Source organism: Mus caroli, unplaced genomic scaffold (genome assembly GCF_978045245.1).
Source record: "Mus caroli unplaced genomic scaffold, Mus_caroli_1 scaffold_10, whole genome shotgun sequence".
NCBI classification, from domain to species: domain Eukaryota; kingdom Metazoa; phylum Chordata; class Mammalia; order Rodentia; family Muridae; genus Mus; species Mus caroli.
In genome coordinates, this window is record NW_028227265.1 from 18413809 (window position 1) to 18441392 (window position 27584).

At 48.0% G+C, this 27584-nt stretch overlaps 2 protein-coding genes across 5 annotated transcripts; both read right to left on the reverse strand.

The window, feature by feature from the left end:
- Positions 1-535: 535 nt before the first annotated feature.
- Positions 536-2080, reverse strand: Exosc6 (exosome component 6). The gene has a single exon (XM_021170600.2). It carries the CDS (start codon positions 1762-1764, stop codon positions 943-945), a length of 822 nt encoding a protein of 273 aa, XP_021026259.1. The 5' UTR covers positions 1765-2080; the 3' UTR covers positions 536-942.
- Positions 2081-2567: 487 nt separating this feature from the next.
- Positions 2568-25885, reverse strand: Aars1 (alanyl-tRNA synthetase 1). Of its 4 annotated transcripts, none has more exons than XM_085843573.1 (21): positions 25865-25885; positions 22158-22323; positions 18032-18220; positions 17448-17593; positions 16478-16669; positions 15578-15722; positions 15142-15287; positions 14622-14730; positions 14172-14322; positions 12959-13083; positions 12274-12418; positions 10856-11034; positions 9556-9669; positions 7636-7842; positions 6999-7183; positions 5840-5948; positions 5069-5182; positions 4197-4316; positions 3994-4080; positions 3520-3633; positions 2568-3123 (listed from the first exon to the last, which is right to left on the reverse strand). In XM_085843573.1, exons 2-21 carry the CDS (start codon positions 22299-22301, stop codon positions 2938-2940), a joined length of 2907 nt encoding a protein of 968 aa, XP_085699699.1. In that variant the 5' UTR covers positions 22302-22323; positions 25865-25885; the 3' UTR covers positions 2568-2937. The 4 variants fall into 4 exon arrangements, with proteins under 4 accessions (XP_085699699.1, XP_085699698.1, XP_029336552.1 ...); XM_085843572.1 differs by lacking the exon at positions 25865-25885 and adding an exon at positions 25829-25849; XM_029480692.2 differs by lacking the exon at positions 25865-25885 and adding an exon at positions 25516-25822.
- Between the last annotated feature and the right edge of the window lie 1699 nt (positions 25886-27584).

Sequence of the window (27584 nt, forward strand, 5' to 3'; positions counted from 1 at the left end):
TGATCAGTCAGGACTGCTCTGCCTTATGGAATAGCCAGGCTGTAAGCGATGCCACAGTATTTAGGCGGTCCCCATTTGAGTAGTCCATTGCTGCCCTGAGCCTTGGTGCCAGGAGCCAAGCCTGGACAGGACACCAGGATGGGACTGGGCATCCTTCCAGAACATAATCCTTCAGTTACCCAACTCCTAGACATGATTTTGTCCTAAAGGAAAGGATAGGGGGGCACCAGAACTTCTTTTAACTCTCTCCAGTCCCCCCCCCCCCCCCCCCCCCCCGCAAACCAGGGGTTTCTGTGTGTAGCCCTGGCTGTCCTGGAGTCTCCTCAGACTTATCACCTCAGCAGCTGCCCCAGACAATGCTCCAGGGCACGAGGTTTCTCCTACAAAGCACATAACCCTTTCTTAGTTACAGTGGGCTAATATGAACACTTAAGGCAGTAATGACTCGGAGCCCTTGAAAACACAGACTCAACACACACCCAGTTCAGAACAGCATTGTTTCTAACTCTAGTATCAAGAAAAAACACAACAGATGTATTTCCAGGCATAAAATAGTTTCTATGTTTTATTCTGAGAAGGCAAAGTCCCCTTGTCCATCCTCTCAAAAGAATCAGTTTATTATGTATTGGAGCCGATGGCTGGCCTGCACTGGGTCCATCTCCTACAAGACCATAGCCCCTTATCTCATTTACTAGGTAAATCCAGCCCAAGTCCTTTCCAACTCGGGAGTATGGCTGCTTTCAAATCTCTCCAACTGGATCGTGTTTCCAACGGCCTTTTAAACCTTTCCAAAAGAGCTGTGCAGTGCTTTGGTTCTGTGAGCCCAACTGCCCCACTTCGTTTCTCAGCTCAGCGGAGTCAGGCGACCATCAGCGCTTGGTCTTTTAGGGAGAGAAGGGCGACAGCAGTCCTCCGCATCCTCGTCGCTCCGGCTTTTTCCAATCAGGGTGGGGCGGCGGCACCCCTCCGGCGGGCAGCCCGCACCAAACACTGCTGCAGCACCGGGTAGAGGCGCTGGCAGCCCTCCAGGCCCAGGCGCACCGCATCGCTCCAACTCTCAGTCTGCCCGCCTTCCCCACTGCCCAGTAACCCGGCCACCTGATTGAGCACAGGCATGAGCGCCACCGTGAGACCGGCCGCGGAGTGCTCCTCCTCCAGCCGCGTGGGGTCCAGCAGCCAGGTCGGGGAGGGTCCCGGGGTGAGGCTCAGGCCGCAGCCCACCACCAGATCGTACATCTCCACTCCCGCGTCGGCCAGGGCGAGCGCGGCCGCGGTGAGCGCCGCGGCCAGCGCACAGCCGCCGTCCTCCAGCAGCAGCGCCGACACCTCGAGCTGAGCACGCGGGTAGCGCCCCAGGCGCACGGCGGGCTCCAGAGCCTCCTGCAGCGCCAGCCCCAGCTCGCGATCCTCCCCGCCGCCGCCTTGGGGCGCCCGACGCCGGCGACCGGAGAAGGGAGCGCGGCGGAAATCGCAGAGCAGGCGACCCCGGAGGGCAGCGGGAGCTTCCCCGCCCGCTCCCGCAGGGCCGCTGCCGCGCTCGCCGCCCTCGGCCTGCCGCGGACCGGACACAGCGCACAGCACCTTGGTCCCGCCCGCCTCCAGGTAGGCGGAGCCCTTGGCCTGGCTCAGCAGCCCGGCGCGCGCGTACACCGGGCGGAGCCGCGTCGGGTCGCGAGCAGCGGGTGTCTCGTCGTCTTCGGCCGCGTACAGCTGCGGCGGCTGGGACTCCTCCGGCCCGCGGATGCGGCGATGGTCTCCCGGCATGGCGGCTACCGGCGTGCGAGCTACTTCCGCCTGCTGGGCTGCCCTTGCGCACCAGGCTCTTCCGCTCGCTTAAAGATACGCGCCCGCGCAGAGCCTATCGGGAGAGCGGTAGGTGTGCGCGCTGCCACCTAGTGGAGTGGAGGAAGAACGGCGAGGTATAGCTGGACTCCTATGCTGGTACCTTAGCTAGTCCTAAGGAATGGATCTGTTGTTATTCCTTGAAGTTTGCTTTCAGACTGTTTCACATAAGCTTGCCCAAGGTGAGAAGTTTTTGTTTACTCGTGCAATTAGTCCCCTGGCTGCTTCAACACTTGTTTAATAAATGGGCAGTATTGCTCTTTGTACTAGATAATATTTCTAACACTCTGAGGAACTGTCATAAGCAGACAGTATCTCTGCTTCCAGACCCTGCTGTTTGTAGATTCATACACATTGCATTTTAGGGCTGGGCCAGGGTCTTGAACCTACTTTAGGTTAAAGCAGTAGGGGTGGGGTAGTTAGTAGGACACACCTACAGGTTCATACCGCCTATATCAGTTGTCTGACCTCATATCAGCAGCCTCAAAGGGAGGCATGTGGACAGGCATGGTGGAGGTTGTCCTAAGAGACTAAGAACAGTGGTTCTCCACTGGAAGCAACTCAGAAGAATTTTCCTCCACCCTTCTATTGAATTTCCTGAACTTTCAGGAGTCTGGGGGTCTATTCGGTGATACCATCAACCAGAAACAGGCTGGAACCGTAACAGATATACATGAGCCAGGGCTCACCTCAAGACAAGAAGCAGAGTGCATGACATCACCAAATATTGCACATGGTCCTTTTTATTTTCTGCAGAGAAAAGGCTTCCTTCCTTCCTCTGCAGACCTAGAAGCCTTAGGCTGGCTGAGTGACCTTATCTAGACATGATCATGACGTTAAAAAGCATTCCTGGGTAGTGATTTTAGACAGATGGTGCTGACATGAATGGGCTCAGAGCAGTAATGGAGAGGGGCAATGAATCACAGGACAGCTCCAGGCGTGTTCCCGTTACCGCTGGATCAGGACGGACGGGGCTGCTGAAAGGTCCCATGACCCCAATGTCTTCGTGGCAGGAGGAGAGCTCCTGGCTGGATTCCCACCTTCAGACATGTCTGGTTGACGGCGAGCTGCTTTCCCGAGAGGGCTTCCCTCCCATCAGTTCTTCACATCTCCCAGACGGAGCTGGGCAAAGGAGGTAGCCAGCTGCAGTGCTTCCTGAAGGCAGCCCACGTTCTTGCCTGTGGCCTGGGCGGACATGTCCTTGCCACCGCCTTTACCATCCATCAGGCCTGAAACCTGCTGGACCCACTCGCTGGCTTTCAGCCCTCGGTTGGCTGCATTCTAGGAGACAGGAGGGGACAATGGTAGTCAGAATGGGATTGAGGGGGGAATGGCAGGAGCCCCCAACATCCATTTGTATCATGTGTGATGCTACCACAGACTAACACTATAGCTGGCACAGGAGAGTAGCTATGGCTACTGCCAAAGTGAGGATAGAGAGCAAAGCCAGGCATTAGCCAGGAGTGAAGTGTTTCACCAAAAGAAAGCCCGAGGGGTAAAGGCACCTCGGGAGGTGACAAATGATAGACAGATCAACAGTTTCTAATGAGGACTGCGTGTGCACAGTCTTGGCAAATGCTGTGAAGAAGCCCTCCTCGAGGAGCTACAGGCAGGGTTTCCTACTGGCATACGGGTTTGCAGGCTTTTACTTAGACTGGGACTGTGGGAAGTTCTGACCTGGGGAACCTGGCACAAGCACGTGATCTTGCCGGCCTCATTGTCCACTGTGAACAGCATGGCAGATGTCTGAGGAGAATGTGTCTTGAAAAGCTTCAACGCTTCATTCAGGGCCTGTGGGGCGAACTTCAGGTTAGGTCACTGGAGCAGGGAGCCCTGCTTTCTACAAGGGAAGCTGGGAACTCAGCCCTCAGAGAACCATCCCATGTCCTATTAAGGGCAGATGCTGTTCCCAGGAGCCTACGCGAACACCCGTGGCAGGACCCTGCCCACACCCTGGCTGAGGTCTGCCTCCTACCCCCAGGAAGCTCCTCCCTCTCAGACCACCAGCTCTCTCCAGGGCTCAGCCTAACTCTAGAACTGAGCAGTGGGCATAAGTGACCACACAGCCCAGATTTAGAGGGCTGAGAAGGCTGGAAGGACAAACACCCACTCAGCGGACACACAGGGCAGCCCAGCCCTCTCCCGGCTTGCCTTGGCCGATGCTCCACTCTCCATCTCCAGGATGACCAGAGGCTGGTTGGGGTTGCTGTCAATCAGCTGCTTTGTCTTCTCTAACACCTACAAGAAGCCCAGGAGAGAGGCTTAGGCCAAGGGACCAGACTCTAAATCCTGTCAGCCTCTGCCTAGGAAAACCTTTGGGCACTCATCCAGCTGCTGGCACTGCCAAGACTTACTCGCTTCTGCACATCGGCTTTGCTGGCGCGGTCTAGGTCATCCATGACTTTCTTCAGGGATTTCAGAGTCTCTCGTTGTTCATCTTTCTGCCACTGGGGGATGACTGCAGTGGCCAGGGCCTGGAACCAGAAGAGAAGACCCATCTGGAATCTGAGCTAATAGGAGGTAGGGTAAAATTCAAGCCCATTCTACCCCACCCCACCCCACCTTCTGTCTTTGAACCAAAGTCTTCCATGGCCAGAGTCTGAGAAAACAGAAAAACACAAAGATACCTGCTGGCTTTAAGACTGGTCACTATATTAATGCAGCAGCCATCACTGGACAGAAAGTAGCATGATAAAGAGGGCTTCCCTTGAGACCTGGTCCTTATCAGCTCTGAGTACAGCCTGCAAAGACCTTCGGGAAGCCCAGCATACCAAGAATACAAGCTGTTCGAGTGTAGTGTGGACGGCATGATATCCTTTCTAAAACAAAGAACTTGACACCCCACCACCCGCAGTCCCCAGCATGTGGCTCATGTTTGCAGAGACATGCTGAAGCCAGAGGACAGCTGCGAATCTGTGGCCAGCCTGAGCGGCATAGAGTGGTTCAGGCTAGTCTGGGCTATAGAATATGATTCTGTCTTTAAAAAGCACAACAAAAGCCGGGCGTGGTGGCACACACCTTTAAACCCAGCACTCGGGAGGCAGAGGCAGGCGGATTTCTGAGTTTGAGGCCAGCCTGGTCTACAAAATGAGTTCCATGACAGCCAGGGCTACACAGAGAAACCCTGTCTCAAAAACAAAACAAAACAACAAAAAACCAAACAACAACAAAAGCACAACAAATAAAGGAACAAAGAGTTTAAAACACAGGGGGAAGCCATTCCTACCTCACCAAGGTCAGCAATTTCCCTCTGCACGTCCTTGTTGGGTGCAGTCTGAGCCTTCACTTTGGCCTCCATGGCAGAGAGAGATTTCTTCAAGGTTTCTGACTTCCTGAGAGCCTAGGAAGAGAACCATCAGAGCTCTAAACACCAGGGTTCCTTTCCTTCAGGAAGCAAGTGCTCTGGCCATACACAACTGGCCAGCAAAGGCTGCACTGTAACCCCTGTTCAGGGCTGCTTCATGTTCACGAACCAGAAGCCCCTTCACCTGGGAAAGTGACCATTCCTCAGGATCTACCACCAAGCTGCGCAGCTCACCTTGGTGTCACGCACCTCGCCTTAGGACCACCCCTGGGATATGTCGAGAGGGAAGGGCATATGAAGCAGGAGACTCTGGCTTGCCCTCACACAGAACTGTGCTGGGAGGAAGGCGCAGGATTTATGTATTCTGTTTTCCTAGACAATGTTTGTCTTTTGGGACTTTCTACTAGTGTGTGTGTGTGTGTGTGTGTGTGTGTGTGTGTACACAGTGTATGGTGTGTGTACATGGTACATATGTGTGAGAGAAGCACTTTATGTAGTCAGTTCTCTCCATACGTTTTATGTGGGTCACTGGCCACAACCTCAAGTTGTTAGTCTTTGTGGCAAGTGCCTTTTTGTACTGAGCCCTGCAACTGGCCCCCAAATATAAAAGATTAACCATGACGGCTAGAAACCTTGCATGGTGACAGCTTTCCCCTGCTAGGCAGGGCCCACAGGCCACCCTGACCTGCTCACCTTCTGGGCTTCAGCACCTGTGACAGCAACAATCCTCCGGATACCCTTGGCAATAGCTTCTTCTGTCACTATCACAAAAGCGCCTGCGTGGCTAGAATTCCGTAGATGTCTGAAAGCAGAACACAGAAGGCTGAAGTAGAGGAAGTTTACAGAGCCTTGGCTGAGATGCATCTGTGTGGCGCACGCCTTTAATCCCAGCACTTGGGAGGCAGAGGCAGGTGGATTTCTGAGTTCGAGGCCATCCTCGTCTACAGAGTGAGTTCCAGGACAGCCAGGGCTACACAGAGAAACCCTGTCTCAAAAAAAAAAAAAAAAAAAACCCAAAAAAAACAACAACAAATAAAGTTTTCCCTTATGCTTCTTTTGGAATCTGAGCTTGCAGAAGCAAGTGGTCCCAAGCCAGCTGAGCCAGGTCTACTCAGGAGCTCTCAGTGGATTCAGCTTCCCTTCCCAGATGCTGCCCAAGCTAGCAAAGGGAGTCAACGACCTGGGGCTGGAGCCGGAGCTCCTTGAGCATCTAAAGCCTTGCTCAGCCTAAGGCCTGAATTCCCACAACTTCATTTAAAAAATGAGTCCAGGGAACAAAAGCCAGCAATTAAGAATGTGGAGACAGGGGGCTGGAGAGATGGCTCAGAGGTTAAGAGCACTGACTGCTCTTCCAGAGGTCTTGAGTTCAATTCCCAGCAACCACATGGTGGTTCACAACCATCTGTAACGAGATCTGATGCCCTCTTCTGGTGTGTCCGAAGACAGCAACAGTGTACTCATATACATAAAGTAAACAAATAAATCTTAAAAAAAAAAAAAAAAAAAAAAGACTGCGCCGAGAGTGTCTTCATCTCCTCACCCTGGGAAGAACATTTCATTAGAAACCCAAGACATGCTTATGTTCACCACCGAGGGGTCTGACAGTGAAGATTCTTGGAAATCTTATTTGGAAGTCCATTTCTGAGGGCTTCATTTTACCCTTAGAAAATGGGAGTCCGAGGGCCAATGGAAGAACACTCACTTAGCATCCGTGAGGCCCCGAGTCCCCTCCAAAGCACGACAGATCAAATCAATAAGGGAATGACCTTTGACCTAGCCTAGTTTCCCATCCCCAAGGGGGATGCCAGACGCAGGAGAGCCCATCTATTGCTGTCCCTGCCAAGTTACTCACGTTCCTCCACAAAACTCAACAGAAGTAAGGGAGCCAGCAGGCCCGCACGGGTCATCCAGCAGCTCTGACACGGGGACCCCAATGGAGACGACTCGCACGGGGTCAGGATAGGTCTCATCAAACACAGCTCGAAGGCCCTGGATGGCTTTTGCTGCTGCCAGGGGACAATCCTGAGTGTAGACAGGCTGCCATACAAAGAAGACAGGAGAGAAGAAAAAAAAAAAAGCTGGAAAAACCTCTGAAGGCAAGGAAGCAGCCTGGCGAGAATCTGGGCCTGTATCCAGGCTCTAAAGCTGTAACCCCACTGTGTCTGATACACACCCTGAGCCCTCTGAAATAACAACCTGTGTTAAAGCAATGAAAATCAGACAGGAATTTCTAACCTTTTTGTTAAACCACTAGGCAAACACTGTACGTAACTACAAGAACACTGCTTTGTCTAAGGAGGTAGGAAATCAAAGACACCACCACTATAAAGACAGTTAGGGAAAGGCTGCTTTCAGTATCTCTGTGAACGGTCAGGACATGGTACAACAGAGCGGGAACATCTGGATCGCTGAGCCTCCATGACAGAAAGCCATGGTACAGGAAGAGTGCACCTCAGTCGCCAGAACTCCTCCGATATGAGAGAGCCTACCTTAGCTGCCTCAATCATGCCATTGACAATCTCCTCAGCCTTCTTGATTTGCTGGGTGGACATGGCTCCCTTGGCAGTGAAGTCAAACCGAAGGCGGTCAGGAGCAACCAGTGAACCTTTCTGGTCCGCTTCCCCGAGCACTGAGCGCAAGGCGAAGTTGAGGATGTGTGTAGCTGTGTGGTTGCTCATGACGGGTCTCCGCCGGGGCTGCAGAGGGCAGAGATGGAAGCTATGGAGCTGTCCGCACGTGCTAGAACATTTTGTTGAATATAAGGTTGCTCAGCTTTCTTCATAGAGTGGGCATATACCTCAGTTCTGGACATGAGGGTGTGAGAAGTGAGGGATGGACCACGCCCTCTCCTTCCTCGGCTTACAACAGGAATAACAAACTAGGGCTGATGGGCCACTTCTGACTGGTTGTTTGGATTTTGGTTTTTAGGAGATAGGCCTGGTCCGGAACTCAAAGACCCATGTGTCTCTGCCTCCTGGGATTAAAGGCTTGAGCCCCCATGCCCAGCCTCTTGTTGGTTTTGATAGTGTTTTGTAACTAGGATTACTGGAACACAACTCCATTTATCTGTTTGCACACATTAAACATGCAGTACCACCTCACAGCTGAGAAACTGTGCTTCATACTGAACCTCAGGCCCGAACAACGCACCTTACAACTACCGTTTTGGTCCATGAAACCAAATCCTGAGCACACCCTAGGGCTGAGCAGTAAGCGATGACAAGCTGGCCCTGGAACGTCTATGTAATGAAACACACATTGCCGCCTGCTTTCCAGCTATTACTTTAGACGTCTGTCTCATGCAACAGAACCCAGCTTTCTTTTGTTTTTGAGACAGAGTCACACTGTGTAACCCAAAGGTTGACCTCAAACTCTTGATCCTCCTGCCAAGCACAAAGATGGCAGGTGTGCCCACACAGTGCCTGAGTTCCTAGTTCTTTTTTTTTTTTTTTAAAGATTCATTTATTGTATCTCTAAGAGTACACTGTCACTCTCCTCAGATACACCACCAGAAGAGGGCACTAGATCCCATTACAGATGGTTGTGAGCTACCATGTGGTTGCTGGGACTTGAACTCAGGACCTCTGGAAGAGCAGTCAGTACTTTTAACCGCTGAGCCACCTCTCCAGCCCCACTAGTTCTTAATATAAATAAGCTCCTTGACTCCTGAAAAGTTGATGGAGTCTGAAAAGCAACCCATGGGAGAAGGGAATGTTTTAGAGGATACGACCAAGGTATACTGTATACACGTGTGAAGTTGTCAAAGGATAAATAACACTCACGAAAAGATTAACTTGGGACCAAATAGGCTTGAGGGTTTTAGCTTCATCCCAATCAATCTACAAAATGCACCTGCACTGCCACTGTACTTTGCTAACAGTGTCACTTAGGAGGTGCCAACAAAAGGTCTCAGTAGGCAAAGGCGCTTGCCACCAAGCTTGACAATCTGAGTTCAATACCTAGAACCCACTTGGTAAGAGCTGACTCCTTCCAGGTTGGCCTCAGCCTCCACATGTGTGCTTTCACATGTGCAGAGACAAGATACTAAAAACAGGCGGGCATGGTGGTGCTCGCCTGTAATCCTAGTACTCAGGAGGCAGAGGCAGGCAGATCTCTAGGAGTTCGAAGCCAGCCTGGTCTACAAAGTGAATTCCAGGAAAGCTATGGCTCTACAGATAGCCTCTGTCTTGAAAAGAAGCCAAAAATGAATTTAAAAAAAATATTAAAAATAATTAAAACTAAGATCAAATGGGGAGCTGACCAGGGTGGTCCAGGCACATGATTCTAGCATCTGGGAGACTAGGACAACAGGATGACCCTAAGGCCAGCTTTAACTACAAAGTACTCAAGAGACTGTCTCACTAAATAAGTAAATATACATCAAATGTGGACCAACATATGCAACTTACCTCATCAATAAACAGCCGGACTTGATCTCCCACTTTCAGGTTGCCGTATATTGTTCCTATGTGCAGCACGTACCCGCCTCGGACCTGAGCATTCTTCACTGTAAACTCGGTTTTCTGCAGGGTCAAGGATAGCCACCAACAAGTAAGTAAAATTTCCAAATCTATCAATTCTCTCTTCATGCGTGTATATACCCCTACTGTCAGATGATGCACACACTGCCCTGTGATAGACTGGGCAGCCTAGGGTGAACTTGCCTCTTAACCTTGTCTTCTCACTCAGGCGCAGGGATCACATGCTCACAGCCCACTCCCAGGTTTATACAGTGTGGGGACGGACTCCAGGGAGTGCTCTAAAAGTGAGCTGCTTCCTCAGCAAGCGCCATCTTAAAAATCCCATGAAATGGATCCTATCCTATCTGCAGGAATCCGTTGCTAAAGGAGACCCAACAGCCAGCAGTGGCCACACTAGAGGCTGAGTTTTCTCAGAATGTTTGTCCTTCAAGAATGATCTCTGCCAGGCATGGTGAAGCCCTACCTCTACTCCCAACACAGGAAGGGCTGAGGCAGGCTTACTGGGAGTTCAAGACTGACCTGGGCTATAAGTGTAAGACTCTGCCTCAAAAGCCCAACAAAGAATACCAATCAGGGGGGCTGGTGAGATGGTTCAGTGGGTAAGAGCACCCGACTGCTCTTCTGAAGGTCCAGAGTTCAAATCCCAGCAACCACATGGTGGCTCACAACCATCCGCAATGAGATCTGATGCCCTCTTCTGGTGTGTCTGAAGACAGCTACAGTGTACTTACATATAGTAAATAAATAAATCTTTAATAAAAAAAAAAAAAAAAAGAATACCAATCAGCAAGTGAAACAGTCCTTATCCTTATGCATAAGGAAGCATTAGGAAGTAAGTGTTAGCATCTGCATCCAGGCTGCAAAGATCCCTTAGGACCTAAGAACCGAGACAGCAACAGGTCTAATAAGCAGCCCTCTTGGCTGCAGAAGAAATACCAACCAAAGAATAAAATAAAAACATCTGTCAAGCCGGGCGTGGTGGCGCACGCCTTTAATCCCAGCACTCGGGAGGTAGAGGCAGGCGGATTTCTGAGTTCGAGGCCAGCCTGGTCTACAAAGTGAGTGCCAGGACAGCCAGGGCTACACAGAGAAACCCTGTCTAGAAAAACCAAAAAAAAAAATCTGTCAAGTCAGTGTCCCCAAGGCTCAGAATGTGAAGGAGAAAGAGAAGGCGCCCAGCCCCCGCTTGCCTTCCACGGCTAACAGGAGAGAGTTTGGCCTTACTTACATCCTCACTGCTGTCGTCGACCTTCACCAAGTAGCCTTCATCGTAGATCTGCCCTCCTTGTTCCGCATAGAAGCAGGTCTTGTCCAGCACCACTCCGCACTCCTGGCCAGTGACCACCTCGTCCACAAACATCTTTTCCCGACGCAGAGCAAGCACGGTAGCCACTGTACACTCAAACACTGCTCAACAGATGCAGAGATAGGGGGAGACAGGTCAGTGACTGGTGATATATCATCCCATGTCTGTGCTGAGACTAAAGATTGAATCTAGACCCTCACACGTTACCCAAGCACTGCTCCACAGAGCTCCCAGCCCCAGCCCAGCTCACGTAGTCCTTTTTGTTTTTTTCTTTTTTTTGGAGACAGGGTCATGGCAAGTAGCCCTTGCTGGCTTGGAATTCTCTGTATAGAAGGATAACTTCCAACTCACAGAGATCCACCTGCCTCTGCATCCTGCGTGCTGAGATGAAAATCACACACCACCAAACCTGGCTCCAATCACACATTCTTAGTTGCTTTTTGCTAAATTCTATTGTTCAATATTCAGGTCCTAGTTGTCTATTTGTATTTTGAAAACCAGCCCATTGGACTTTATAAAAGAACTAGCACACTGATCCTCCACCAGGGAATCACTGCTCAGGGTTCTAGTTTCTGAAACTCGGGGGTTTCCTAGGCTGTTAGTGTTAACACTGGGACATTTCTGAACAAACTGGACAGTTGGTCACTCTGTATCTTAGACACAAACTTGGTAAATCTAATTCTGTCTCATATAATTATAGTAGTCTCTAGTTCAAATCCTCTCTCACACCCATCCACCCACCCACCCACATACAGACGCGTACACACACACACACACTTAAAGGTAATGGGACTTGAGCTGGGCACAGTGGCATGTGTGTTTAATCTTAAGCACTTGGGAGGCTAAGACAGGTGGATTTCTATGAGTTCAAGGCCAGCCTGGTCTAAATAGGAAGTTCTAAACCAGCCTAGGCTACATAGTAAGACTTGTCTCAAGGAAGCAAAACAAAACAAATAAACAGACAGCCTCACTATGTAGATTTTGGTATAAGAAGATCTCTGCCAGGCAGGCCCATCTATTGCACATCTATTTGTTTATTTAGATTTTCTATGAGTGTGCAGGGTTCAACAGCTACTATGACTGTGACTGTTTTAAAGTCAGCTTTCTTTATTCTGCAACATGTTACCAAATAAGGGAAATTGGTTTAAGAGTAGCTGGAACCTCCCCATGATTTAAAAAAACAAAAACAAAACAACTTTCTGTAACTATATTTCAAAATAGTTACGGAGACCACCAGCCAAGGGTGCCTATGAGTATAACCATACAGCATGACCCGCTGGGCACCTTGAGAGTGATCTCTTGGAAAGGCAGACAGCATGGAAGCAGAAGGCTCAGCCTACCGTAGCTACCACTGGAGTCTGATTGGTAGTTATACTTTGGAGAATCATCTGTGGCCTCCAAACCCTTTGCCCGGAGCTCTTCAATAGCGTAAATGTCCAGCATGATGAGGTCTTCGTCCCCTGCTCCCTTGCCCTGTGACTTCAGCTGTCAAAACAGGAGAGAAAAAAAACCTTAATTATGTCAGTCTAGGAGAAGAGAGAACTGAGCCTTGGCAAAAACTGTGACCAAAGAAAAACTAAGAATAATGTCTTTAATCTTTATACTCCTGGCATTTGGGGCTAGACCAGCCTTTGCTTTGGGGGCTGTCTTCTTTCATGCCAGGACACTGAGTGGCATCTTGAGGCTCTACCAATAAGATAACGGGAAACATCCACCCCTAGCTGTGAAAACTAAAAATGCTTTAACACATTTGTAAACCATCCAGGGAAGATGCCTCCAGCCAAGCTTCACTGCTCTGGGGGTGGGGGAGACCTTAAAGGAAGGGAATTCAGTTGCCTGGTCCCCGAGCAGGTGCTGCCCTTCATCTCATTCTACATATTCTTTCTTTCTTTCCTTTTTGTGGTGTTGGTGGTAAGAGAAATAGGGGTTGTTTCTTCTTCAGAAAGAGAAAGCGGTCCCAAAGATGGGGGTGAGCGAGTGAGAAGGGAAGACAGGTGCTTACGAGTCACCCCTCACACTCCTTACCTGGGCCAGTCTCCTCTCTTCCTCAAAGCCATTCATATCTACCACCAGGCCCTTCTCTTCAGCAATCAATCCAGTGAGGTCCACTGGGAATCCGTAAGTATCATAGAGGAGCCAAGCGGTGTCGCCTGCGCAGTACACACAAAGGAACTGTGTCAAAACGACATAGACAGACCCTTTCCTTCCCGCCACGCCCTCCCAGGGCGCTGCTGAGAGGAACAGGTGTGAATGGAGGTAAGTAAGGCTTTTAGGACTGAAGGATAAAGGGTCTCCTGGTAAACTTCTATTTCCTAATCAGAGCACTGTGAGTGAGTTCTTTAACCTTTCTCTGTAAACACTCCACTCCAATAAGGTGGAAATAACCAGAACTAGAGATAGCTCAGAGGTTAGAGCACACTTGTCATTCTTGCAGAGGACCTGGGTATCCATGTCCGGCTACTCACAAATACCTATCATTTCCCAGGGGTTCCAGCGCCCTCTCTTGTCCTCTGTGGGCATTACACTCACATGCCAAACCCCACCCCCCCACCCCCCAATTAAAAAGAGGCAAAACATTTCGTGGAAAAAAAAACCTTTAAAATTAATTTTCTCAGCTGATGAAAGACAATGTGGACTCCACATGTTACATTTATATGCAAAATATGCAGACATAAACACCTACTTGCAATTTCATGCAAACAGATTAAAAAATCCTGAAGCATTGATTACACACTAATTTTTTTTTTTCTGTGGCTTCTTCTTGAGATAAGATTTTGTTATGTAGCCCAGAGGCTGGCCTTGACCTTGGGCTCCTCCTGCCTTGGCAGCTACAGTGCTGAGATTACAGCAGACATCTTGCAACTAATAGTTTACCTCTGAGAAACATATTTGAAAAAGATGTTCAGTTCTGTATTGTTTGAAGTTTTACCACAGTAAATTCTTTTAAAGATTTGTTTTTTTTTTTAGTTATATGTAAGTACACTGTAGCTATTTTCAGATACCCCAGAAGAGGGCATCTGATTTTATTACAGATGGTTGTGAGTCACCATGTGGTTGCTGGGATCTGAACTCAGGACCTTCGGAAGAGCAGTCGTTGCTCTTAACCCCTGAGCCATCCATCTCTCCAGCCCCAGTAAATTCTCTTATAATTCATTTTGCTCCAAGTCTTACTTTACCAAAAGCGGTTTAGGTAAGGTACATTCAACCTTGGCAGTGAGAGGGGAGAACTGGGCCTCACCTGGGATGGTTTTGCAGTCTCCTAAGCTCTGAATTTTTCGGTCCAGGATGCGCCGCCCTCTGCTGAGCGTCTTGAGAAACTGGACCTCTTCTTCATTAATGATGTCCTTCACCATATCTGGGTCCTTCTTCAGCTCAGGAAATGCATCTCCCTGACAGAAAAGGTTCAGTGTGACCAGACTATTCCATGAAACACCCTCCTTCCTTTTTAAGATGGGGCTTCATTCTATATGCAGTCCTGGCTGGCCTATAACTTACACAGTGCAGATCAGGCTGGCCTCAAACTCATCTGCCTCTGCCTCTCAAGTGTTGGGATCAAGAGTGTGCACCGCCATCCCTGGCCTCCATGGTCTCTCTTAAAATGTCCACTCACAGAATATTACCACCCACCGTATCCCTCTTAGACTATGGCCTCAGCACAAAAGATAAAAGCAGAGACTTTTCTACGCACCAGGGATTGAACAACAACATCAACCAATGTAGCGAAGAAACCCCTGCTGGCATTCAGTTTCTCATGGGAATATCGAACAGCTCGGCGAAGGATCCGTCTCAGCACGTACCTGTGAGAGGCAGACCTTAGTGTTAGCTAGGAGACACCCCTAGCTGAGGGGCCCACAGTAGCTCCTTTAAAACATCAGCTTTTTGTTTCCTCTGCTTATGCAGAGAGTTTGTTTAGCTACCCAAGCCCGCCTAGTCAGGAATGCCGTTTCCTGGGCTGAGTCAGTATCTATCCCTATTCTGCCAAGACCTAGCTGATGGTTTTAGTGCCAGCTTTACCTCCTACTTAGTAAAAACTATTAAATAGTGTCGCCTTAAAATACATTAAAACACCGTTAGCTGTTAAAAGGAGGGGGTCCCTCCACTACACAAAAGACAACAACGCAACAGTAATCATGTATGGCTTTGAGTTCCAGTCAGAACACTCATGCACGCTATCAGCCCAGACCCTGCCCACAGTGTGACCGACTCACCCCCGTCCTGTGTTGTCAGGCCGGCCGCCATCAGCCAGCGCCACAGTGATGGTCCGGGCGTGGTCAGCCAGAACCCGGTAGGCCATGTCGATGCCGTCCGCATCCTCGGCACCAACCTTCCCAGTATACGGCCGGGCGCCGGTGCCCTACAGGTGACCAGAGAGGGGGCCAATGAGACAGTCCTGCCCCTGCTGCCTCACACAGCAGGCTCCTAGAGGGTGAAGAGGTCTGGAGAAGATGACTATCCTGCCATACGCCACACGCCCTAGCCCTGGCAGATGGCACAGCGTGCCTTTACTCAGAGAGAGGGCACGTTGACAGTAACGGTGCAGGCAGACAGCAGCAAGTACTGTGGCCATTCACCTATGACGTCAGTGCTCAAAGTCCACCCTGCAGACCCCCATAGAAGCGTCCATGTTCACAACCTGATCAATACCTTCTGAATGGCTTCGAAGTAAGGCACGAAAAGGTCGGTGTCGTAGTTGGACATCTTGTTCTGCAGCACAGACACCAGCCTCTCTAGGCCCATCCCTGTGTCGATGCTTTTCTTGGGAAGAGGTTTCAGAACACCATCCGACTCCCTGAATGACAGATACAGAAAGGAAGCTGGAACGGGCCCCGGGCTATTCCTTTCTGGGCCATAGGTTAAAACTCATTTAGCATTGTTGGAAAGTTGCCATTATTCACCATTTGCCATTGTCTGGTTTGTGAAGGAGGGGTGTGAATACATACACAGCCTCCTTGTCTTGTTTTTTTAGGATTGGGGACGGTGTTGAGACAGGGTCTCTCTACATAGCCCTGAATTCACTATGTAGACCAGGCTAGCCTCAAACGCACAGAGATCAGCCTGCCCCTGCCTCTTGGATGCTGGGATTAAAGGCGTGCGCCACCACACACAGAGCCTTATTCTTAAGTAGGAAGCAGACAGACGGTTCAGGAAGACATTCTGTGAGATAAGGTTGGTTTTTATATAGGTCCACCCCGTCCCAGGGAGCCATCGGAAGCCTGCCAGCGCCCAGAGAGTCCAGGAGCACCTGAAGCGCAGGGCCGTTCTCCGGCTCCAAAAGTAAAGATCGCAGACAACCTTTAGCCAAGAAGGTCTGGTTAAGAAAAGGAACTGCTCACGCCGGGCGTGGTGGCGCACGCCTTTAATCCCAGCACTCGGGAGGCAGAGCCAGGCGGATTTATGAGTTCGAGGCCAGCCTGGTCTACGAAGTAAGTTCCAGGACAGCCAGGGCTATACAGAAAAACCCTGTCTCGAAAAACCAAAAAAAAAAAAAAAAAAAAAAGAAGAAAAGGAACTGCTCATAGCAGGGAGGAGCAGGGCCCACGCTACCTGTTATACTGGATGAACACGAGGTTCCAGATCTCCAGCACATTGGGGTCATCCTGGTTGACAAGGTGTGCGGCGTCCCTGCCACCAATGCGGTCATAGTGGATCTCGCTGCAGGGACCACAGGGGCCCGTGTCACCCATCTCCCAGAAGTTGTCCTTCATGTTGCCAGGGAGGATTCTGGCTTCATCCAGTCTGCACGGAATGAAGAAGAGAAACCCACTTGAAGCCGTCGACAGAAATCCCTCCAAGACTTGCTTCTACCACACAACGCATCCCTATGAGTCCTTATGAAGAAGTAAGTCCCACTGCCTGGCAAGCACTCCTTCAGAGGTCACGGTTTTCTCCTGCTATGTAGCCAAAGCTGGTCCCGAACTCAGGATCCTGTTGCCTCTCTGCCACCAGGGTATAAAGATTATAGGTATGTCATCAAACATGGGTGTCACATGAAACTTCATAATTAAATACCAAGTGGCTGAGGTATAGTTATATACCTAAGTGTATATTTGGAACTCACTGTAAAGAGGGAAAGGTTGGGGTGGGTGAGTAACTGTCCTGAATCAGTCTGTCTTCCTTCCTTCCTTCCTTCCTTCCTTCCTTCCTCCCTCCCTCCCTCCCTCCCTCCCTCCTTCCCCCTCTTTTCATTCAAGAAATTTGTGTAATGTATGAGTGCTCTATCTGCATGCACAGAAGAGGACATCAGATCATGTTACAGATGGTTGTGAGCTACCATGTGGTTGCTGGGAATTGAACTCAGGACCTCTTAAAGAGCAACCAGTGCTCTTAACTGATGAGCCATCTCTCCATCCCCATCATCCCGAACTTAGAAACCTCTCTTAGTGTAGTGGGTTACACTCCTATCTGCACCACCCCTCTCTGCTACCTTTTTAAGATAAAGAATTTCAAAAAAAAATTCTGCAAGAGCAGTTATGAGCTCTCAACTACCGAACCACTTCTCCAATTCCTCTCTTACCCTAAATTTTGCCAGATCTGTCTGCACTCCAAATCTGGCTCTAGGCCGGCCGCCTCATCCCCACCAAAGTAAGTGACATAGAGTCTGTCAACTGGAATACCAAACTCCTGGGTAAGAAGTTCCAGGGCCATCTTACATGCCAATTCCTACAAAAAGAAAGATCCAGAACACGGCTTTAAACCAACAATATCTTCATTATAAACCAAAAAAATTCAACTTATAAACTGAAACATCAAATGATACATGTCTCCTAGGGAGTGTTGGAATTATTAAATGTCCTTCATCTCCAAATCTCCTAAATGATATTTTATGTTTTAAAACAATCAAAATTAGCCGGGCGTGGTGGCGCACGCCTTTAATCCCAGCACTGGGGAGGCAGAGGCAGGCGGATTTCTGAGTTCGAGGCCAGCCTGGTCTACAAAGTGAGTTCCAGGACAGCCAGGACTATACAGAGAAACCCTGTCTCGAAAAACCAAAAAAAAAAAAAAAAAAAAACAATCAAAATTAAAAACCCCATCCCTTTTGTGGAAATGAACCTTGTGTTAGGGGAAAAAAAAAGTCTAAGTCACCTATGTTGAGCTTACCTTGAAATAGTCCCCAAAAGACCAGGAGCCCAGCATCTCAAAGAAGGTGTGGTGGTAGACATCCTTGCCCACGTCATCCAGGTCGTTGTGCTTGCCCCCAGCTCGGATGCATTTCTGGGTATTGGCAGCTCTGCTCAGCTTCGCCATAGGGTGAGATGGGTCAATTGTGTTTAGGAAGATGGGTTTGAACTAAAGAAGGAGAAAGGAACAGCACGACTTTTACAGTATGGCTTTGTCACGTGTGCATAGCCTATAGGATGTGGTCCAGGTCTCTGAGCAGTGGTTCTCATCCTTCCTATTGCTGCGACACTACTGTAGCTCCTTGTGTTGTGGTGACACCAACCATAAAATTACTTTGTTGCTACTTTGTAACTGATTTTGCTACTGTTATGAATCATAATGTAAACATCTGATATGTGACACCCCCCCCCAAAGGGGTCACGACCTACAGGTTAAGAACTGCTATCTTAAGATCATCCCAGAAGAATTCATATGACAAATGAATATGCTCACTTGGGAGTAAAGGTGACAAAGAAGGAAAGTACTGACACAGATAAGCGCAATCTTCCCGGAGCTGATGAAGGACTGGGTATGTAGATAAATATGTGCAAGCAGCATATACATAAAATAGAAATAAATCAGCTTTTTAAAAAAAAGACGTGAAGGGGCTGGATGAGAAGATGGTTCAGGGGTTAGAAGCACTTGCTGTTCCTACAGGGGACCCAGATTCAATTCTCAGCACCCACATGATGGCTCACAACCATCTGAAACTCCAGTTCCAGGGCCTTTAAAACCCTCTTCTGGTAGGCACACTTGTACACAGACAAAATACCCATACATATAAAATAAAATAAACATTAAAAAAAATGTTAAAAACTTGTTTGCCAGGGATGGGTTTGGTGGTCCATGAATATATTCCCAGCTTTTGGGAGGCAGAGGCAGGTGGATCTCTGAGTTGTAGCCCAACCTGGTCTATATAGTGAGTTCCAGGATAGCCGGGACTATGTAGAGAGACCTTGTCTCAAAAAACAAACCAAACAAAAAGAGAGCTGTAGTAACTAGCTAGCTACACCTGGAGACCAGGCAGATCTCTGAGTTCCAGGGCCAAGTGCTCACACATACTCGTAACAAGAAAACTGAAGGTATAGAGTGCTTGCTGATCATGTCTTGAAGCCCCAGGTTCAATCCCCAGTAAGAAAGGAAAGAAAACAAATATTTTTTAATAACTAAACTAAATTAATTTTAATTAAAAGTAAATGAGAAAACCTTTTTTACAATATGGAGTCACATATGTCTTTACAGTGTTTATATACCTGCCGCCTAAGGAAGTAAAAAACAAAAAAATGCATCAAATTTCTTGGATCTGGACTCATGGGTAGATCTGAGTTATCTGCTGTAGATGCTGGGAACCAAACTTGGATACCACTGAGAAAACAGTACAGGTCCAAACCATGTCATGTAATATGGGATGACAATGCTCTTTTACTCCTGTCTTTTAAATGGGATAAAAATCTCCACAATGACCTCATGGTCACCAAAGAGGAAAACAATTATTTTTAAGAAAACTTCTCAGCTTTCTTTTTTTATGCGTATCAGTGTTTTGCTTGCATATGTCTGTGTATCACATGCTTGCCTAGTGCCAAAGAGCCAGAGGAGTAGCATTCGATCCCTAGAGGTGAAGTTACAGATGGTTGTGAGACACCTTGTGTGCCGGGAATTGAACCCTGGTCCTCTGGACAAGAAGCAAGCAACCAGTGCTCTCAAGTGTTGAGCCATCTTACCAACCTCCAAAACAGTTCAATAAAAATAGTTGTTTTTTTTCCTCAGAAGAAAGGGACAATGAGGGCTGGAGAGATGGCTCCATGGTTAAGAGCACTGACTGCTCGTCCAGAGGTCCTGAGTTCAATTCCCAGAAACCATATGGTGGCTCACACCACCCATAATGAGATCTGATGTCCTCTTCTAGTGTGTCTGAAGACAGCTATAGTGCACTTACATATAATAAATATATAAAACCTTTATTTAAAAAAAAGAAAAAAGAAAGAAAGGGACAATGAAAAGATGAAAAAATAAAATCTTTTTTTTTTTTTTGTCACCACAATATGAGGAACTTTATTAAAGGGTTACAGCATTAGGAACTACTGAGTTAAGCAAACATATTACACACAGAGAGAGGGGGGGGGGAGAGGGAGACGGAGAGGGAGAGGGAGAGAGAGAGAGAGCTAGAAAAGCAGATGTTGGATTCTGTAAGGCACTATTGATTCTGGTAAATATGTCCATGCAGCCAGGGCCAATAGTCTTTGTAGGCATACTTTTTGGGCTACTTTATTGGGTTATTATATCTACCATGCTTCCAACCCCTTATTCTACCCTAATCTCTTCCAACTCTCCAACACTAGGTAGGAGAGAAAAAAGGTTACAAGGTAAAGGTGGGCACAGATCTCTTTATACTACTTCCTGCTGACGAGGGGCTTCAAGTTCCTTGGAACAAGTTCAATCTTTGTCCTCAGAATATCTTCAACCAGCAATCCAGTAATCCAGCAATCCAGAAACCCAGCAATCTAGCAATCCAGCAATCCAGCTATCCAGCAATCCAGCAATCCAGCTATCCAGCTATCCAGCAATAGCAAAGTTAGCAGCAGAAACCAGCAGCAGCAGGGGAGCCACTGCTCCACGGGCTATCTTGGGGGCTCTCTTGTTTACACCCTCTTCAGAGTCCCCAGAATTCCAAACATAAACTCTCTGCAGCTGGCAATGTCACACCCCTTCTAGAGCACAAGGCAATCACAGTGAGCAACTGTGGACATCCTGAAGCAGCCCCGGATCCCACATGAGGGACTAAAACAAAAACATGTTCACATCACATAGATGGAGTTTTAAAGAAACCAAATTCCTACTACAACTCTGCATCTTTTGGGCTCCTCTAGGAATATGTGTGCTGGCTCTGTAACGGGGTGACTGCTTGCTCCCGGAGAGATGAAATTGTCAGCCAATCTTTCTTTGCCAGGGCTTGCATAGCAAGGGGTCCCTGAGGGACAGAGTTTAACAACAGGAATTTGTTGTTTCTCAGTTCTGGGGACTAGAAACCCAGGATAAAGATCCAGGCCGGTTGATTTCTTCTGTGGCCTCTCTGTGGGTTGCACATAACCATCTTCTCTCAGTATGTGCCCATGGTCCCCACTTTGTGTTTGATTTTCCAGAAAAAATAAAATCTTAAACCATTTTTTTTGCATGGGGAGGGTAATATCATACAGGGCTGTAGCTGTGTACCTTTCTAAGTCGTCCCACTTTCCCAATTACTCAGAAAAGTATGGCTTCCCTTTCTTCTTTCTATGCCTGCTCTAGCGTGCTCTCTCACTCAGAGACTTGGACTTCCTCACTCTTTCTCTAAAGCTCCTCTCCCTGCCGCATGGCTGACTGCCGTCCATGACTGCTTAACACAACAGCACGGTTTTTTAAAAATTTCCCCTTCTTGTCTCCATTCTCCTCTAGGCCACTGCTGCAGGTGTACAGTTATCCTGGGGTTCTCTTTGAAATGCTTAAAAAAAAAAAAAAAAAAGTTGCCCTTGAACTCAAAAAAACAAACAAAACAAACAGAAAAAAAAAAACAAAAAAAAACAAAAACCTTAAATTTTTTTTTGAGATCTGGTCTTACTATATAGCCTAGTTTGGCCTTAAATTCTCTTAAAGTTTTCTTCCCTTTCTTTTTCCTTTCCTTTCTTTTCCCTTTCCTTCCCTTCTCCTTCCTTCCTTCCTTCGTGACCCTGGCTGTCCTAGAACTCCCTATGACCTTTAGTGGAGAGCCACCTGCTTCTGCCTCTTGATTGTTAAGATTAAACCTTGCACCACTATACCAGGGCTATCACTGGGCCTATCAAATTCTCGATCTCAAAGGCCATAAAAGAAAAGAGTCTTTCCAAGACTCATTTAAAAATGAACTCCTTGGCTGAATGTGGGAGCCATGTTCCCCGCCCCTCTGCCTTCTAATCATCACACAGAAACTCGGGCTCACCACGGAAAGTCACTCGAGTTTACCTGCTGCTTTACACAGCCCAGGCTGTGCTTTCCCGCCGCTCTGCTGCCCTCAGCCAGGCAGGCAGGCAGAGAGGACGAAGAAGACCTTTACCTGGTTCATGCCAGCGTTGGCAAAGAGCAGAGTGGGGTCATCGAGAGGGATGGTGGCAGAAGAGTGGACATAGGTGTGCTCATTTCGTCTGAAGAAATTTATAAACTTCTCTCGGATCTCTCGTGCTGTTAGAGTGGCATCCATTTCGGAAAGCCTCCTCGGGGAACTAACCGGAAGAAGGAATGAGACGGCAAGTTAGGGAAATAAAAGTAAAAGTGGGGATTACACAAGACTTGTGTCGTCTCAAGCCAAGTCAAAGAATGACATAGGTTAGCTGTTTCTTTGATCCTAAAACGTTCCTGTTGCAATGTCCCAGGTTACAGTCACCCTCACTGGGAAATTTTTGCTGCCTCAGCAGACTGGCCCCGGCTGTCTTCCCCCTGTTGACCTCTCAAGCAAAGCAAGGGTCTTCTTCATGTTTTCATTCATTAATCAAATATGCACTGAGTACCTACGGCTACGAATCGGCAAGGGTCACCTCAACAAAAGGGGAGTCTGTACCTACTGGCCTCTGAGGAGCTTCTAAGCTCTTTGTTAACCTACAGGCTGAGGCTTGTACAAAGTTCCATATCCCCAAAGGCACAGCTGCCAGGTTTGGGCTGACACTTGTGTCAGTGGCTATGAACCCAGGGATAATCCCATCTGTGCCATGGACCACCCTAAAGTATCAGGAATGCACCAACCTCTACATAGCCTAAACCTCCAGAGCCCTAGCTGGGAAAGAGCCGGGTTCTAGCCATGAGATTACGAAGAACTGGGGCTATCTGTATACAGCTCAGTGGTAGAGTCTGCATCATTTTGAAATGAGCATGCTATTGGAAGAACGAGTCCAGGGACTCAGAAGAGGCAGAGGTTGAAAAAAGACAACTTTATAGCGCCAAAACCTTTTTATGTGTACTAACTATAACGTCCCTGAAAGGCAGGGAGTGTGTAGGGTGGGGATGACAGGGTTTGGTTGAGTGCACCAATCGGCGTCTAGTGTTGCAGTGCTGGGTGTCCTGACAAATGAGAACTGTCTCATTTGTGACATCATCTTAACATCTCTAGAATTCCAGAGCCAGCTCAAACTTAACTGCACCTCTGTGTGGAACAGGACCTTGTGAGCATCAAAGAAAAAAAAAAATTATTGAACTAGACACTATTTTACAGCCGGGCGTGGTGGCGCACGCCTTTAATCCAAGCACTCGGGAGGCAGAGGCAGGTGGATTTCTGAGTTCGAGGCCAGCCTGGTCTACAAAGTGAGTTCCAGGACAGCCAAGGCTACACAGAGAAACCCTGTCTCGAAAACAAACAAACAAACAAAAAAGACACTATTTTACACCCATTAGCACAGAGTTTTTTTTTTTTTTTTTTTTTAAAAACATTTGACATCTACTTTTTTCTTTTTTCTTTTTTTTTTTTAAAGATTTATTTATTTATTTATTATATGTAAGTACACTGTAGCTGTCTTCAGATGCACCAGAAGAGGGCATCAGATCTCAGTACGGATGGTTGTGAGCCACCATGTGGTTGCTGGGATTTGAACTCTGGACCTTCTGAAGAGCAGTCGGGTGCTCTTACCCACTGAGCCATCTCGCCAGCCCAGCACAGAGTTTTAAAACACACCCACAAAGCACATGACATCCTGACTCAGCCAACCACAACTCCAAATGATCTACTTACAACTTAGTCTATCACTGACAGAAGCCCCAAAGGGGCAAAAAGATGGTGACACAGGCTGAGTGTGTGTGTGTGTGTGTCGGGGGGGATTGCATTCCCACAGGGTCTTGCTAGTCACCATAAGGAGTCAAGGTTTTCAGAAATCTTGTCACACCACCTTCTCTTTTCAGCCCTCCTTAACAACGGCTACAGATCGACTTTAGTCACCCTTGCTGAAGAGAACACACTGCTTCTCTCCACAGACAAGCTGAGGGAACATTACTCTCTAGAGCACACTTGAACCTCCCACCTTTGCCTAAGTAATGAACGAGGACTGTGTGCTAAGAGCCAGTGGAGAACCAGTGCCCTCCATAGGGAGGCCACTCCATACAGACAGCACCAGAGTTGTCTACTGGGATCTAGCATGCCCACAACCCTATGGAGACCGAAGGCTGTGGAAAGCTGTGTCCCCACCCAGACCATCCCAGAGCTCGGAGGCTGAGGAAGGAAAACGGAGGGTTCCAGATCAGAGACCCGGCCCCCAATAAATAAATAAAGTTTCCAACATTAAAACTCAATGTACATAACACATCTGTAGCAGAGGCAGGTCCGAAAACAGTACATCCCAGCAGGGGCTTAAAAGGCCTTCAGAACTTTTATTTATTTGTTTGTATTTGCAAGCTTGGGGCCAGACCCAGGGCCTTGAATTACAAGGTGACTTCAGCCACAGGGCCTTGTAACATATTTCCATTTACAAGCTAGCCATTCTGCCTGACCTCTCCTTTCCCTTCTTCCTAATGAGGTCGTTTTGATCAATCACTAAGAAACATACCTAAGCAAACCTTTCCTTTCTTCACCAGGTCTCTCCTCTTTATACTGTCTCCTAGCCTCAAATGACTTATTTGATGTGACTATTTAAAACTCACCTCCCAATCACAGTATATGTTACATCTCAGTAGGAATCCTGGCTGGCTTCAGTTCACCGTTACAGTGTGTTTTCAGTATCTAGTAAAGTGCTCATCATACATGCTCATGATTAATTATACTAATCTGTAAATAGCATGCTCTGCACTAACATACTCCAAAGCACACCAGGAAACTTAGACTGTTTGAAAAAATTGCTGAATATATTTGTTCGGGTGAACCTGAAGGTATCAACTATTCTGTTATTAAGAATCGAATCGGGCCGAGGGTCGTAGCACGCGCCTTTGGTCCCACCACTCTTGAAGATCTCTGTGAGTCGAGACCAGCCTGGTCTACATAGTGAAACCCCGTCTCAAAACAGCAACATAAAGAAGCGAGTCTGGAATGCTGGCTCACGCCTGTAATTCCAGCACTCGAAATGCTTGAGGCAGGAGAACTGCCACCGAGTTCAAGGCCAGCCCGAGCTACAGAGTTGAGTTCAGGCCAGTCTGGGGTAAAGTATGAGAACCTAATAAAGAATGAATGAAGATGCCTCTTAGAGAGACTCCATCCATCTTGGTCACCCTGCTCTTCAGGCCTGGTTCCCTAACCTCCTAAGAGATTAAAATTAGAGGAGACGCCGGGCGTGGTGGCGCACGCCTTTGATCCCAGCACTCCGGAGGCAGAGGCAGGCGGATTTCTGAGTTCGAGGCCAGCCTGGTCTACAAAGTGAATGCCAGGACAGCCAGGGCTATACAGAGAAACCCTGTCTCGAAAAACCTAAAAAAAAAAAAAATTAGAGGAGACAAACCCTTACCTCTGGGTGGCGACTGAAGAGCAACCGCGATCTTCCCAAGGTCTTGGTCCTCCGCAAGTCCACCCGAAACCACACCACTCTTAGTGCTCCGAGGAAATAGCAAAAGCTACTCTCGATATCGTGCTCCTGCGGAGCCCCGGTCCTGACCCAGGCCAGGGGCGGGACCGCCCGGCAGCCCGCTGCAGCTGCCCCTCCCCCTCCAAGCGCCGGCTCTTCTCGTAGAGCTCTCGGGGCTCACTTGCTTTTTTTCCCCAGGGTCCGGGTCCCCAGGTCTTTCCTTGCCCGGAGCCCACCGCCACTCGCCCGCAGTTACCTGCTCCCTCAGATGAGCACACACAGCTATACCCACCCGCCACAACCGGTGCCAGAGCCGTACCTCACCATCCAATCAGAGCGCTCTGATGAAAAGTGACCCGCTACGCCTTGTCATCCTCTGATATGATTGGTCCACTGGCATGCCAATCATTCGGAGCGCGAATGAGCTAATAAGCCGGTTTCTGGGAAGGCTCCTGGGCTCGGCTGATGCAATGCTCAAGAAAGCTAGGACATGGAGTGTCACGTGACGGGGTTGACTATTGGCTTCAGGAGGCCGACATTTTGGGTTCTATTGGCAAAGCCCTAATAGTTGCCAGTTAACAAGAGGGATGAAAACATGAATTTGGTGGCGATCACAGATTTTGGCATAGAACTCCTGTTTAACTGCAAAGTGATACGCGTACCTCAAAGGTTCGTTTTTCGGCCTTTTGAAACGGAGCAAGGTGGCTTTGAAATCAGGGGATTTGCCAGTTTTACAGGTGTGCACCAATCAAATGTTCTTATTGTTACCGCGTATAGATCTGTATGCCTTCTTTAAGGGTACCCTGGACTGAAATAAGTGCTTCAACCACTCCGAAGCGCTTTGGCACTGACTGATACGTCCAGTTCTCTCTTTGAGACAGGGTCTGGATAAATTGTCCAGGTTGGCCTTGAATTTTTCACTCCTGTCTTAGCCTCCGGAGTAGGAGGGAGTACAGTCCTGTGACATTAGGCATAGCTTTATATTTGTCCTTCAGGTCCCAATTAGAAGAAATTCGGGTCTTCATTTTGAAGAGGAAGAAATGACTTAACCCAAGTTAAAGGACATCTGTCCCTCTGTTTGCTTTAGAAAAAAAAGTCAACATTCTTAGGAAAAGCCTATAACGGTGACGTGACGCACATCCATAATCCCAGCACTTGAGAGACAAGAGGATCAGAGTTTTTAAGGCTACCCTTGGGCCTTGGGCACAGTCTCAAAATAACACACACAAAACCTAAAATCTATAGGCAAGGCATCACACTAAAAAGTTCACACACCATTTAATTTTTAAACTGTATTATCAGGTCTGCTAGTACCACTTTTTCACAGATGAGGAAACCCCAAATTACACGAAAACTGTTTCATGATGTACAGTTTTACAGAACAAAGAGAGTCATAAATCAAGGTAAATTTAAAATACAGTGAAGGTTATATCTGAAAGGCGACTATAGCAAGATGGAAGGCTTTTCTATAGACCCAAGATGTTATCTGATGGCATCTTTAGCTTTTTGGTTGGTGGAAGCCAGTGGTCTGGTAAGTTAATAGATTCCAAATGGTCTCTATCTGTTAGTACAAGACTTTATTAGTTCAAACACAGAAATGGACAAAGAATGGTTGTTTTCAGAAGGCCAGAACTAGTCCAAGACAAATTCAATTAGCCTGTGAGCTTGAGATATTCCTGTCTTCACAGTACTGACCTCAGATCTAATCAGTCAATTAGTATCCACAGACATAGTCTCTTTCCAGTTTTTGTTCATAGCTATATAGCAAGACCTTGTCTTTTTATTTTTATTTTTTCCACTGTTTTTACATAGCCCCTGGCTATCAAATAACTCAACAAATAAACCAGGATGGCCTTGAACTCAGAGATCTGCCTGCCTCTGCCTCCCAAGTGCTAGGTTAAAGGCCTGTGCAACAGGATCAACTATTCTTTCCTTTCCTTTCCTTTCTTTTCTTTTTCTGTCTGTCTGTCTGTCTTTCTGTCTGTTTTTCGAGACAGGGTTTTTCTGTATAG

Coding starts and splice junctions, on each gene's coding strand:
- Exosc6 (XM_021170600.2), bottom strand. CDS start 1,764: ATGCCGGGAGACCATCGCCGCATCCGCGGGCCGGAGGAGTCCCAGCCG.
- Aars1 (XM_085843573.1), bottom strand. CDS start 22,301: ATGGATGCCACTCTAACAGCACGAGAGATCCGAGAGAAGTTTATAAAT. Junction 13,084..14,171: donor AGACTGCAAAACCATCCCAG/GTGAGGCCCAGT, acceptor TGTACTGCGCAG/GCGACACCGCTTGGCTCCTC. Junction 7,184..7,635: donor GCATGATTGAGGCAGCTAAG/GTAGGCTCTCTC, acceptor TTTGTATGGCAG/CCTGTCTACACTCAGGATTG.